We start from the raw sequence: 14,220 nt of genomic DNA on the forward strand, positions 1-14,220 counted from the left end.
ACCCTACGAGTGGACAAGTGGCTGCTCCTTCGCCATGGTCTGAGCATGCACACGGGGGAGGGAGTTAGCTATTATCAGGAGCTCCAATGTTAGATATGTTATAGATCCCCTAGGGGAAATAGGATTCAAGGTCAGAGCTGGAAAGATGTCCAGTGCACCCTCAGAATGCCTGCTGGAGAGCCTAATTTGAGACATGCAGGTGGCCCTGTCTGCTGCTATCGAAAATGCAGCGTGCTATCATCTGCAATTTGTGACTCATGCTAGCACCAAGGACATTTGTTGCTTGGGCACTGAGGCCATACTCAGTTCCTACAGGCAGCTGTTGGAAGTTGTGAATGTTGCTGGTCTGGCTTGCTGGCTGAAAGTAGAGCTTAAGATTTACCATATTGTACCCGGGACTGACACGGGTCTTTTGGGTTTGAGCTGAGTGAATGGTCTCAACCAGAGGTACTCTCAATTCCATCACAGTCTTGGCAGCAGATTTCTGGATGCATGTTATGGGGTGTAGAATTGTAAGGTCAGGGGTGCTCTACAAAGAGGGAGCACCTACATGCTTAGCAACTACATGTGGAGTGCAGATGAAGGATTTTAGGCTAGGTATTAGTTTGAGGTTCTGTGATGAATGCTGGCCAGTCAATATGCTGAGCAAAAATCAGATCACAAACATAGTAAAGACCCTTTAAATGTCAAGATGTTAACAGTAAATTGACAAATCATTCACAACAAAGTACCAGAATTCATTGCCCTTCTGTAAAGAAACCCCGCTCAAATTACTCTTGGAACCATGAGTTGGATGAAGCATCAAGTAGAAAGCTCTGGAATATTTAACGAGACATGTAACATAAATTGAAAAGACAGGTTAGAATCACAGGAAGGGGAGAGATCACTGGAATCAATAAAAACATTATGTCTATGGAGATCAAAATTGAGCCCGACTGTGACGTTTCTTGGGTGTGAATAACCAGCCTACTTGAACTCAAATTAATCATCACACTTTTTACTGGCCACTTGATACCTCTCTAATGATTGTACAATCAATACAAGAAAGTCTATGCTCACTGGTGCAGAAGAACCCTGTCCATGCAATTGTGAAGGTGACTTTGACCTGCCAAGTATAGACTAGGGTGTTTATGGATTCACTGCAGATAGTATTGACAGACAGTCTTGCGAAATGGTTCCAAACACTATAACTAAAAAATGACTTGAGCACGTAGTTCAACAACACACCTGTAATGAAAATACATGGAGTTACATGCATCTGATGACAGCCTGCCTGGGGTATTGCAGGCTGGCCACGGAAGCCGCACCTGCTGGTTGAATGGGCCCCACGGGACTGCACTATGCCCCCTCTTTTCTTTGCTGGTTTTATCCTGAAGGCTGTACGGAAATGTGAGTCTTGTCGGCCAGTGCAATTTGAGCAGTGAAATAGGTATAATGAGTGAACAGTGAAGTTTGAGAACGCAACAGCAGCAAGAGTGAATTATTCACTTCCACAATGAGTGTTTATTTACGACTTATATGTGCAGACAAAGTCCGCTTGTACTGTTCGGAGATTATTTGCACAGAAGTTTCCAGGTATTCAAGTTCCGAGTCGTGATGCAGTTCACAAATTAGTGAATAAATTTTGTGAAACGGGAAGTGTTCAAGACAAGAAGCGTAAACGGCGATGTACAGTGCTCACAGAAGCTCATTTCAATGACATTGCATACCACCTGGAAAATTCCCCTAAGAAGTCTCTTAGTCATCTTTCGCAGAAACACAAATATTGTGCATCTCTGTGCAAAGAGGTGTTAAACTGCTTGGGCTAAGAGCCTATAAAGTGTTAGTAGTACAAGAACTTCAACCTGGTGATTCTGCGCACAGGATTAAGTTTTGCCAATTTATTTTAAGACAACTGCATGACAGTGAAATGGATCCTTACCTCATTCTGTTTTCAGAAGAGGCTTGGTTCCATTTATACAGATATGTTAATTCCCAAAACTGCTGACATTGGAGCACAGACAGAACTGTTGTGCTTCATGTGGAACCCCTTCATGATCAAAAAAATAGAGATGTGGTGTGCAGTTAGTGGTGACAGAACAATGGGACAATTTTTTTTAATGACACAGTTACAAGTGAAAGTTATGTGCAAAACATTTTGCGTGTGTTTTTTAATTAAATGCATGACAGACAACGAAGCTCTGCATTTTTTCAACAAGATTCGGCAAGGGCTCATACGGCTAATGTTTCTTTTCATGCAATTCACAATTTGTGTGATGAAAGAGTGATTAGTAGCAATAATAATTTCTTGATTAGATGTCAGAAATGCTTGAAAAATAATTGCAGGCCATTCCAGCATCTCCTTGCGTGACATGGGTGAGTACAAAATTTATTTGCTTGTAATTTAAATGTAGTCATGTCATACCGCGGCAGTACATGGGCGACACGGCATCTGATTGCCGGGCAATGGAGCTCTCGCTGCCCGGCATCTACTGCACCACACAGGCAGTCTTCAGATAAATGGAACACCCTGTATTTTAGACCTGTTATCTACAAATTGGTCTGACTTTATTGACAGTGTCAGTATAGTCAGGGGTTAATAAATGGAATGTCATAAATCTATCAAGAAGTTTTGTTCCTGGAAAGAGTAGATAAGCAGTTGTTAGTGCCCTACTTCGACAATGGATGGATGTTATTTAGTTCCAACATGATGGGTGTAGCAGAACTATGAGAAAAGTTTCAACCGTTGAAAATTGCACTCTAGAGAAGAATATGCTGGCTAAGTGGATTACGGGCAGAAAATACCAATCATGGTTTAATAACAAATACTGAAAATCCTGACAAAACAGTGATTGATGCATATTCTGTGAAAAAGAGTACACAAATGTCAACAGGCAAAATTTCCATCAGATATAATTACATCATCATCTTTACCAAGACTTTTCTTTCTTCCAGAGACACAAAATCACAGGTTATATCATAGCGCCCACCATCTGGTTAAAGAATATTACCTAACTGTAATTATAGCTCAATGAGTTCTGTATCTTTGTTGAAACTACTAAGGCGTTATATGTTATCATTGGATTTTTGTACAGATACCTGAAATAGCCTATGACTGAAACTGTAAAATAGTACACAAATAAAGAGAAAAGGAGAGCTCTAGGTAGTATCAAATCATTCAAACAAAGTTCTGAATTCCTTTCTTATGATTGCTACAAGCAATAATGTATCCTTGGTCTCCTTAATTCTTCCCTTTGTAGCCTAAGCTAGTAAGTTCTACCGTCCAATTACTTATGAACTTCTTGGATTGAATTCTTTTCTCAGTCTTCTCCAAAATATTACTTCTTGACAAACTGAACATATGAGATCACAGCATCTCCTGGAGATTTTCACTGATTTGAAAAATTGTATCTGTAGTTCCATCTTCCGGTCTGACATTACTGCTGCAAACTGAAGCTCACAATTACGCAAACTTTTCCTGTTCCAGTACCAAATCAGTTTGCTGTATCAGGACGAGCTGTAATGTTTCCACTATTATATAGCAATTTAGTAGCACTCCCTGCATTGGCAAAAATGACCAGCATCACTCCTTAAATTATATGAAAATTGGAGGTGTAGAAGGAAAGAACAGAGACCACACAGTCATATAAATTGATAGGCCTAGATGGGCATTGAATCCACCTTCTTCAGTGCAGATGCACAAGTACATCTGACCTCCTGTGGGAATCTCAGAAGAGTGAATATGGAGGAAATGGATGGGGTCTGTCAATAGGGGGCGAGCGATAGGAATGTGGACCGGACGTGAGGTGAGCCGAGATCGTAGGTGCAGTTGCGATAACACTGTGTCCCAGATGGCAAAGTGGTTACCACACCTGCCTAGTAAGCAGATCATGGGGGCAAATCCTGGTCAGGTACACATTTTCATTTGTCACCACCGATTCCGAATAATGTCCCAATGCAGCCAGCAGCAGTGATCCCTCCCCTTTATTTTCCTCTCCTTTCCTCCCCTCTCCACCTTCAATTTACATATAATGTATAACATCTGTGGATTCTGTATGGTGTCTTGTTTTTTGGACACGTCTGAAAGAATAGACATCACACATTAATACAAAACATAATGCTTTAAATTGGCTGTACTGAAACATTCCACATTAAAATAATGTGGGGATTGCTTGCATTAATTTACGTACCTGACAATCTGTGGCAGTTAAAACATCAGTTCATCTTAACAATAAGATTGCGTGAATTATACAGTTAGGAATAATTGTTTACTTTAACGAAAAATATGATTTACAAATATGAATTTGCAAACTGCACTTTTAAACAATAATTTTAGTTAATCTTTAAGAACAATTCAATGGTAAAACTATCAGTATAGTGACAACAAACATAACAGATATGCACCAATATTCTACAACAGATAAGTTACTGCTTCAAATATTTGTTTTCTGTCCCTTTGGACTGTGAAGACTACTGTGTACTAAAAACTATTATGTACAGTTTAAACTGTACCATGAAACATTATTTTTTATTTTATTATTCTTTCTTTAACTACTTATGTGGAGCATAGGGCTGCAACAAAGGATCACCATCTTGTTCTGTCCTGTGTTAGTATTTTCACTTCTTCTCAACCTATTCCTTGCTGTTGACCTTCTGCTTCAACTGATCTTCTCCACATCATTCTGAGGTGGCCTCATGTCCATCGTTCCTGCAGGATCCAATAAAGTGCTTCTTTCACAACATGTTTAATTGGTCTCCTCAGTGTATGTTCTAACCATCGCCACTTCCTGTTTCTCATTTGCAGCTCAACTGGCTTCTGGTTAGTTCTTCCTCAGAGTGTTTCGTTAGAGGTGACATTCGGCTACCATATCCCTAGGATGTTCCTCAGACATCTGTCATTGAATGTCTGCAGTTTATGGATTAGCTGCTTTGTCACTTTCCATGTTTCACATCCATATAGAAGCACAGAATTTACATTACTTTCAGATATGCGCAATTTGCTCCTTAATGTTATTTCCCTTGATCTCCTGATACAGTGGAGAGTTGTAAAAGTGTCTTTGGCTTTGGTGATGCAGCTGTTACCGTCGTTTGTTGCACCACCATATGGTGTTATTATGCTTCCAAGGTATCAAAACTTATCCACCCTTTAGATTACCTGGCTCCTAATCTTAAGCTCTGCGGTGTTGTTATCATTTGCTTTTGTTTTTTGTGCATTAGTTTTCAAACTGACTTTCTAATGGAACATATGACACATTATGAAACATAATCATACTTTAATTTTTAAAACAGTATTTAGTTGTTAAAAAAATAAAAATCATCTAATAAATTGCTACACTGACACAGTTTTACATGCGCTTTCATAATTACCACAAAAACAAACAGAATGTGCCAACAGTCTTTAATTTTAACTGTTGGTCATAATCATTAGGCTGCAAAAGGCAATGTTACAATGAAATGAGAGGAGTGCCCTAAATTACACCAAGGTGAGGTTTAATGAAACCAACTAGGGTGTATCTCAATGTCCAATTCAAATACTGATGACTTGCAACAATTAGTTCTGATATGATATCAACCTTTATGGAGTTTATAAAACATGCACGAGCAACATAGGTGTCTATAACTGAAGACTGTAAAAGTCTACAGGAAGGTTTTATCCAGCAGTGTATGTTAAATGACTGCTGATACACAAGAGTGCATACAAGATAAACCAGTCACTATATTACACATGAAAATCTATCTGTCATTTGAGGGAGGATTTTTAATAACAAACAAAACTATTTAATAGGCACTGCACTCATCTAACCAATTATTACCTGATACTGAGAGTAAGTACTCATTTAAACCAAAGCTCATCCTTCTGTCATCAAATAAAATTTTTTTTTAAACTGAAAGAACATTAAAAGCATTACAAACTGGGAAGTACTTGTGCTGGAGGAGGAAGCCATGTGTTAGAGATTACAGCCAACGTGCAAGTGTGTAAGCAAAATGTACAAATATTTTGTGAGATTTTGCAGTCATTTTTAATGCACTCAAAAACTGATGTTAATCTTGACCATTGTATTTATTAATTTTACACAGCCTTACGTGTTTTGGCCTTTGTCAAGTAAGGATACAAAATATCTGGACTGTTGAACAAGATACTGCATACCTATGTTAGACAAATTCAATTTTGTTTTTCCTAAGAATTTTAACAGTTGCTGCTGCAGCCATGTTTAAAATCTTGTCCTAAGAATGTGTTGTAAATATTTTGAACCTTTGAGAATGGTGCGAAGCAGAAACACATTAGGCAGTATAAAATTAGTAGATACGGTGGTCATGATTACTATAAGTTTTTGAGTGAAAACTTCATGTCTGTTTCATGGCTGATGCTGGATGGAGACCGTCCGTGGTCTTGTGGGCTTTATGTATCGCAGCTTAGTTACACACAACCAGCCACGTTTTCCTATTAATACGTCACTTTATGGCTCAATAGCATAGTAATGGCATGCAAAGTAGTGACACACTGCTCTATGGTCACCTCTCCCCAGGTCTTGCTTGCCATTTCACGAGCTATTTCATTTCAATTACTTCTCACATGTCCAAGTACCCACCACAAATCCATAATCTTCACTTCCTGCTGAAAACGGTAATGGTGTCATCGGTTTTTTGGACTGTTTTGTTTAACAAGTAAAGGTACTGTATGGAATGAATATGAATTGGAGTAGATGACGAATTTCATGTTTTAATTATGTTTCAGCTGCTCTAGTGTCACACAATATTTAGCATCAAGAGTTCTATTCTCATTTGGAAGATAATGAAGGGGGAAATAAGTATGTGACTTAAAATTTTCCACTAAATTTAAAAATGCCTGGGGTGTCTGCAATAACCAAGTAGGAGATTTATTTCAGTTCAGATGAAGAACCTAAATGCTTTCATATGATGAGCTCAGAATATGGTAGTGCAAGTACTGGGATGGAAACTGTACCTCTCTCCATTCTTAACTTACAGAATGACTGCACAACCTAACTTATTTCCCAAGAATTAAATCGTCGTGGACTACAAAATCATTTAATAATATTTGAATCCTCTAATTAACAACAACAGTCACTTCTAACATACTTTTATGGGAGTAGGAGACCTTAACAGCTGTAGTAAAAGAGGATAGTGTGTTAGCAGGGAAAAAGAGAAAGAAAGAGATAAATGCCTTTTCTGTAAAAATATGAACAAACTGTGACTCAGAATGCTCTGCAATTCATTTTTTAATTATTTTCCACAGAGCCCATTAAGAAGGATAACCTTCAAGGATGTGGAGTGAGTCAAATGACTGGTGCCTACTCCAGCTAAATGTAACCGAGAAAATTATTAGGAAAACAGCTTCTTTGAAAATATTGCTACTTCCTCAGCTACATGAATTAGTTGCTGTTTACCTTCTACTGATTGCTTAATATTTACATAATTACATTTGTAGTTTTCAAACAAAATAGTTAACTACATTTGTAACAACAAAAGTTTCCTTACAGTATACTAGTACCTGTCATGTGTCGTTACGATGAAGACTGCTACAATGAACTTTCTGTCCTTGAAGTTAAGCATTCTGATCTTTTGTAGAATAAGTGGATAATGTGGTATTTTTTAATCTCCTTTTGAATTGGTATGGATTTCTAGTTTATTTCTTCTTATTTTTATGCTCGATGGGAGCATATTCCACATATTTGCACCATAGTACCTATCTCCACTCTAAACTCCAGATGAGGAGGAAAAGTCTATATGGAAATTATTTTTATGTCTATTGTTGTATCAATCATAGTTTGGCTTAAACTGATTTTTATAGTCAACAACAAAAACCATTTAGAACTAAAGGTATTGGAAAATGACTGTAAGAATTCAAGATCATGAAAAAGGCCCCTACAAGATGTACTGACTATCTACTGTACAAAATATTCTTATTGCTTAGTTCCGTTGTAATTGATTTATTTAGGTAAATTGCCACTGAAAATAATTTCATAAAGCAACAGTGAATGTAAACATGTTAATGAGTCAACACTCTTGTTTTTAAGTCAACAAAATGGGAAACGACACATTTAAAACACGAGTTCTCGTTTTCTCTCTCTCTCTCTCTCTCTCTCTCTCTCTCTCTCTCTGAGATTAAAATTTAAACTGTTTGCTGTGAACCAGTTGAAGTTTTGAGCAGCTAACAGCTTGAGCTGTGTTTGTTAAGGTTGATGTGGAACCTTGTATGCTTGCGTCGGCAGCAAAAACTGCCATTTTTGTAATGTCCTCTAATACCAGGACCGCCGAGTGGTCAATTTGACCATTTTTTATATTTTAACATGTTATTTTGCGGTCAATTTCTAATCTATGCTGTTGTGAGTTAATGACTTTTCCTAAATGTTTATGTAGATCATATAAACAGTCCAATATTTATTTTATCTTCAATAGTTTTCTTTGAATGACCACTTATACTTAAATCCACCGAGTGGTCACTTTGACCACATTACATGTATATTTGAAAACAGAATATTTAAAGATTGTTGTGCGTGACTCCCCGGATTTATTCTTAGCACTCGTCAACAATGTACTAAATATGTTGGTTACTGAAGTTCATTCGCATTGTTTGAATTTAAAAGCTCAACAATGCAATATGTCATTTATTGTTTGCTATTGGGTTTCGCATAAACAAGACTGATTATTTGAGTATTGGTCTCAGAGCAGTAGACATGGCTCAGATGTCACAGCGATACAAACCATGGCTAGGGCCACTTTCAGATGAAGAAATTGTCACACTTTTGTATGAATTGGATGCTGAAAATGGTCCTGAAGTTGAGGACCTTGTGGAAGATTCTACAGATGAAGATTACCAACCTGTCGCTAATGTGGAGAGTGACAGCTCCGAGACCGAAGATGAAGGTAATTTACATTCACTTATATTATTATTATTATTATTATTATTATTATTATTATTATCATTGTTACTATATGAATAATGATCACTATTATAAAAGAGTTGACACTTCTACTGCTACTTCTGTTACTACTATTTTATTGTGTGGTATGTTATCTTTATAATGAGTTGTAGCTTTCTAATTCTCTCTTTCCTCACGCAGCTGCTGAACCAGGACCAAGCAATAATATTAACAATGCTAGAGAAGGACCTACCCTGGGTAAAAAAAGAACTGCACCTCCTGTAAGTGGACCAATACAGAATCGACGTAGAAGAGGAGAACGAAGTGAGGGTTCACTTCCAGAACCTGCTCAAAACTCCTGGGGAAGGACGGGATCACGGAGTGGACTGTAGCAGACTTCGGTGTTACTAGTCCAGGTAGGATAGATCAACAGAATACATCAAAGAAACACAGGGACCTACTCTACACGCAAAGCGGCACGTCTCAAATGATAATGTTTCGAGTGCCTGGCACCTTTTAGTTGATCAGTCAATGATGAAACACATAAATAAATGCAAGAAGCAGAGGCACAACGGCTTCTTGGAAATGATTCCTGTAGTTTGCATTTAGAAGAATTAGATGTATTTGTTGCTTTATTATATGTTCGTGGTGCACTACGTGCCAGATGTATTGAAGTAGATGAGTTGTAGTCGAAAAAGTGGGGGGGCCCATTTTTCACTGACACAATGAGCAGAAACAGGTTTCGAGAAATTTTGAAATATCTGCGTTCTGATGAAAAAAATACATGGTCGGAACGTTTGAAAAGTGACAAATTTGCACTTATATCAACTACTTGGAACCATTTTATAGAAAAATGTCAGTTGAATTACATACCTGGATCAAATGTCACTGTGGACGAAAAACTTTTCCCCAGCAGAACCAGGTGTCCGTATTTGCAATATATGCCGAATAAGCCTGATAAATTCGGAATCAAATTCTGGCTTCTAGCAGATGTAGAAACAAAATATCTGTGTAATAGGTTCCCTTATGTAGGAAAGAACAAACAGAGGGCACCTAATGAGAAACTTCTAGAACAAGCAGTAATGAAGTTGGTGGCTCCATATCGCAATAAGGGGCGAAATGTGACTACTGATAATTTTTTCACTACGGTCACACTTGGGGAGACTGGAAAAAGAGAAAACTAGTCTTGTCGGCACTATCAACCGTGCAAGAAAAGAAATTCCGAACACTATAAAAAAATGAAAACTCATCTTTATACGTATGTTCACTTGTAAAGGGAAGGTGGTACTCTGACTGTTTACCAAGGGAAAACGAACAAAAATGTTCTTCTGTATAGCACCATGCACACAGATGTTGAAACACAAAATAATTCGAAACATCTTCCTGAAACAGTGAGCTTCTACAATAGCACAAAATTTGTTGTAGATGTCTTGGACCAGATGACGAGGAAATATTCTGTCTGCTCTGGTACTCCAACGCTGCTACGATGAATCAGAGCCATCTCAACAGTAATGGGATACTTAACAAATCACAGTTTGGATTTCAAAAAGACTGTTCTTCTGAAAGAGCAATATACAATTTCTGCCTACATAATGGAGTCTTCAAACAGTAAAATGTCACCAACAGGAATTTTCTGTGACTTATCCAAAGCATTTGATTGTGTGAACCAAGAATTATGTTACAGAAATTACAATTCTACGTTATAAATGGAACAGCATATGAGTGGTTTAAGTCATGTCTACAGAACAGGAAGCAAAAAGGTTTAAGTGATTTAAGGGGAAGTTTCCCCACTTCATCTAACTGGGGTGAAATTACATTAGGTGTTGCACAGGGTTCGAACATGGGTCCCCTTCCGTTCTTGATATATGTGAATGACCGTCCTTCTTATCTGAAATAAGGAGCTAAACTGACACTGTCTGCTGATGACACAAGCATCATTATTAATCCAGTAAAATAAACTCCAATAGAATATGATACAAATAATGTCTTTGGAAAAGATTATTTGTTTTTTTTGCAAATGGGCTTGCTCTGAACTTTGAAAGAAAAAAACAGTACATCCAATTTTCTACTGCAAGGAGTACAGTTACTTTAATAAATATAACACAACAACAGAGGTCAGTAGCCAGGGTACGCATCTGTTTAAAAGGTTAGGAATTCTTACAGCAGTCTTACAGTATTTTCATTCAGTAACGAAGTTTGTTCTCAACAACATGGTAGAGCATACTAAGTTTTTGGGTGTACATATAGATGAGCATCTTAAGTGGGAAATTCATATTTTGGATCTCTAAAGCGACTAGGTTCAGAAACTTTTACAATCAGAATGACTGCTAATTTTGAGGCCACAGAAATGAGCAAACTAACATACTTTGCATATGTTCACACTCTGATGCTATATGGAATAATATTTTGGGGCAACTCAACACTTTGGCAAAAAGTATTCATTGCTAAAAAAAAAAGTGGTTAGACTAATGTGTGGGGCTCATAGTCACACACCTTGTACGCATCTGTTTAAAAGGTTAGGAATTCTTACAGTAGCCTTACAGTATTTTCATTCAGTAATGAAATTTGTTCTCAACAACATGGACCAGTTTAAATACAGCAGTGACACGATTATAACACCAGAAAAAAGAAAACGCTATCCTCTAATTAACGTATCTTTGGCACAGAAAGGGGCAAAATACGTGGCTGTAAAACTTTTCGATAAATTACCAGATGAAATAAAATGTCTGACAGACAGCAGTAATAGTTTAAAAAATAAACTGAAATCATTTCTCCTCGACAACTACTTCTATACCCTAGATGAATTCTGGAATGGGAATAAATAAATCAATAGGTATAATACGAGGTGCATTCAAGTTCTAAGGCCTCCGATTTTTTTTCTGATTAACTACTCACCCGAAATCGATGAAACTGGCGTTACTTCTCGACGTAATCGCCCTGCAGACGTACACATTTTTCACAACGCTGACGCCATGATTCCATGGCAGTGGCGAAGGCTTCTTTAGGAGTCTGTTTTGACCACTGGAAAATCACTGAGGCAATAGCAGCACGCCTGGTGAATGTGCGGCCATGGAGGGTGTCTTTCATTGTTGGAAAAAGCCAAAAGTCACTAGGAGCCAGGTCAGGTGAGTAGGGAGCATGAGGAATCACTTCAAAGTTGTTATCACGAAGAAACTGTTGCGTAACGTTAGCTCGATGTGCGGGTGCATTGTCTTGGTGAAACAGCACACGCGCAGCCCTTCCCGGACGTTTTTGTTGCAGTGCAGGAAGGAATTTGTTCTTCAAAACATTTTCGTAGGATGCACCTGTTACCGTAGTGCCCCTTGGAACACAATGGGTAAGGATTACGCCCTCACTGTCCCAGAACATGGACACCATCATTTTTTCAGCACTGGCGGTTACCCGAAATTTTTTTGGTGGCGGTGAATCTGTGTGCTTCCATTGAGCTGACTGGCGCTTTGTTTCTGGATTGAAAAATGGCATCCACGTCTCATCCATTGTCACAACTGACGAAAAGAAAGTCCCATTCATGCTGTCGTTGCGCGTCAACATTGCTTGGCAACATGCCACACGGGCAGCCGTGTGGTCGTCCGTCAGCATTCGTGGTACCCACCTGGATGACACTTTTCGCATTTTCAGGTCGTCATGCAGGATTGTGTGCACAGAACCCACAGAAATGCCAACTCTGGAGGCGATCTGTTCAACAGTCATTCGGCGATCACCCAAAACAATTCTCTCCACTTTCTCGATCATGTCATCAGACCGGCTTGTGCGAGCCCGAGGTTGTTTCGGTTTGTTGTCACACGATGTTCTGCCTTCATTTAACTGTCGCACCCACGAACGCACTTTCACACATCCATAACTCCATCACCACGTCTCCTTCAACTGTCGATGAATTTCAATTGGTTTCACACCACGCAATTTCAGAAAACGAATGATTGCACGCTGTTCAAGTAAGGAAAACGTCGCCATTTTAAGTATTTAAAACAGTTCTCATTCTTGCCGCTGGTGGTAAAATTCCATCTGCTGTACGGTGCTGCCATCTATGGGACGTATTGACAATGGACGCGGCCTCATTTTAAAACAATGTACATGTTTCTATCTCTTTCCAGTCCGGAGGAAAAAAATTGGAGGCCTCAGAACTTGAATGCACCTCGTACATGCATTTTGGGCCACTTAAGGGAATGGGGTACGTAATAAAAATTTTAAGCTTAAAAAAAAAACCTTGATTCATGCGTGCATTTCTTATGCTCTAGACACGTTCCACATCATAATGGCTACCCTGAGATTGATCAATGGAACACGTAACTAAATAACTAATTAACTAGCAATCAATTTCAATTTTATCTCATCATCATCATCCATTTTTTAAAAATTGTGTCAGCATTTGTGTAGGATTACAAATATGGCATCTAGTAATACCCTACACAAAGCTGGTAACTCGCTATCAACATCAAAACCTGGTCCAACAAAACATGGCTGAATTTTAATTTTTTGCACCACAGTTTTGATGTTGCGTGGGGCTTTTTTTAAATGTCTTGATTGTAACCAAACACATCATTTGAAAAATGACTATCATTGAAACTGGTTGTGTAAATGATTTATCTTATCATGTTCTGTTTGTTCAGTATGAGTTTCTTTAGAGGAGCTTCGGATGCTTACTGAACAAATTAAAAAGAACACAGGACACAGAGCACTCCTAACAAAGACAAATTCAATACAGAAGTGAGCTATTGCTCAACAATTCCATTGCTCAAACATAAAGACTTTCACTAACAAGATGTCAAAATATTACAATGATAAAACTAATGTAGATACAAAGGGTGACAGATACTGGTTTATATGTGAGCGGACTAACCCTAGATTTGCAAGTTGATCCTGGAAAAGATTCTGGCTTAAATTTTTGCAACCATGATATAACTGTTTCTCCATGTATCAAAAGTTGATTCCCGTACTTTTCTTCATGCTGTTTTGCCAGTCTTGTCAGCTCTCCCTCCAAGCGAATTAATTCCTGTGGATTTAAGAAAAGAATAAGAATGATTACTTAGAATTTGTATATGTAAGTGCATTATCTTTTAACTGAAGAATCACTACTTTCTCAAATAGCTAGACTTCCATGGTCTCTGGAAAGAATAAGAAAAGTTTTAGTTATAATTAGTCAAATGACAAATTTGACAAGTGATCATTAAAAATGATAACAACAACAATCTGCTGGGAACAAATGTTGCTATGCCTTTATAGCAACAACATGAAACAACACAGAAAGCCTTTAAAACACAAATGTTTCAACATTTATAATTTACTTTGATGTGGGTTTTGAAAACATATGTTGCAAAAAGCTGCTATTCATGCTTTGCTT

The 14,220-nt window shown here is 38.1% G+C and overlaps 1 protein-coding gene across 2 annotated transcripts in view; it reads right to left on the minus strand.

Moving 5' to 3' along the window:
* LOC124803121 overlaps positions 1-14,220 on the minus strand; it is a 109,448-nt gene that overhangs the window by 22,607 nt on the left and 72,621 nt on the right. For both annotated transcript variants that reach the window (XM_047264304.1, XM_047264296.1), the window contains exon 5: positions 13,720-13,872. In XM_047264304.1, coding sequence (XP_047120260.1) covers positions 13,720-13,872 — 153 coding nt within the window. The remainder of the gene's footprint in view (positions 1-13,719; positions 13,873-14,220) is intronic.

Source organism: Schistocerca piceifrons, chromosome 1 (genome assembly GCF_021461385.2).
Source record: "Schistocerca piceifrons isolate TAMUIC-IGC-003096 chromosome 1, iqSchPice1.1, whole genome shotgun sequence".
Taxonomy (NCBI): Eukaryota; Metazoa; Arthropoda; class Insecta; order Orthoptera; family Acrididae; genus Schistocerca; species Schistocerca piceifrons.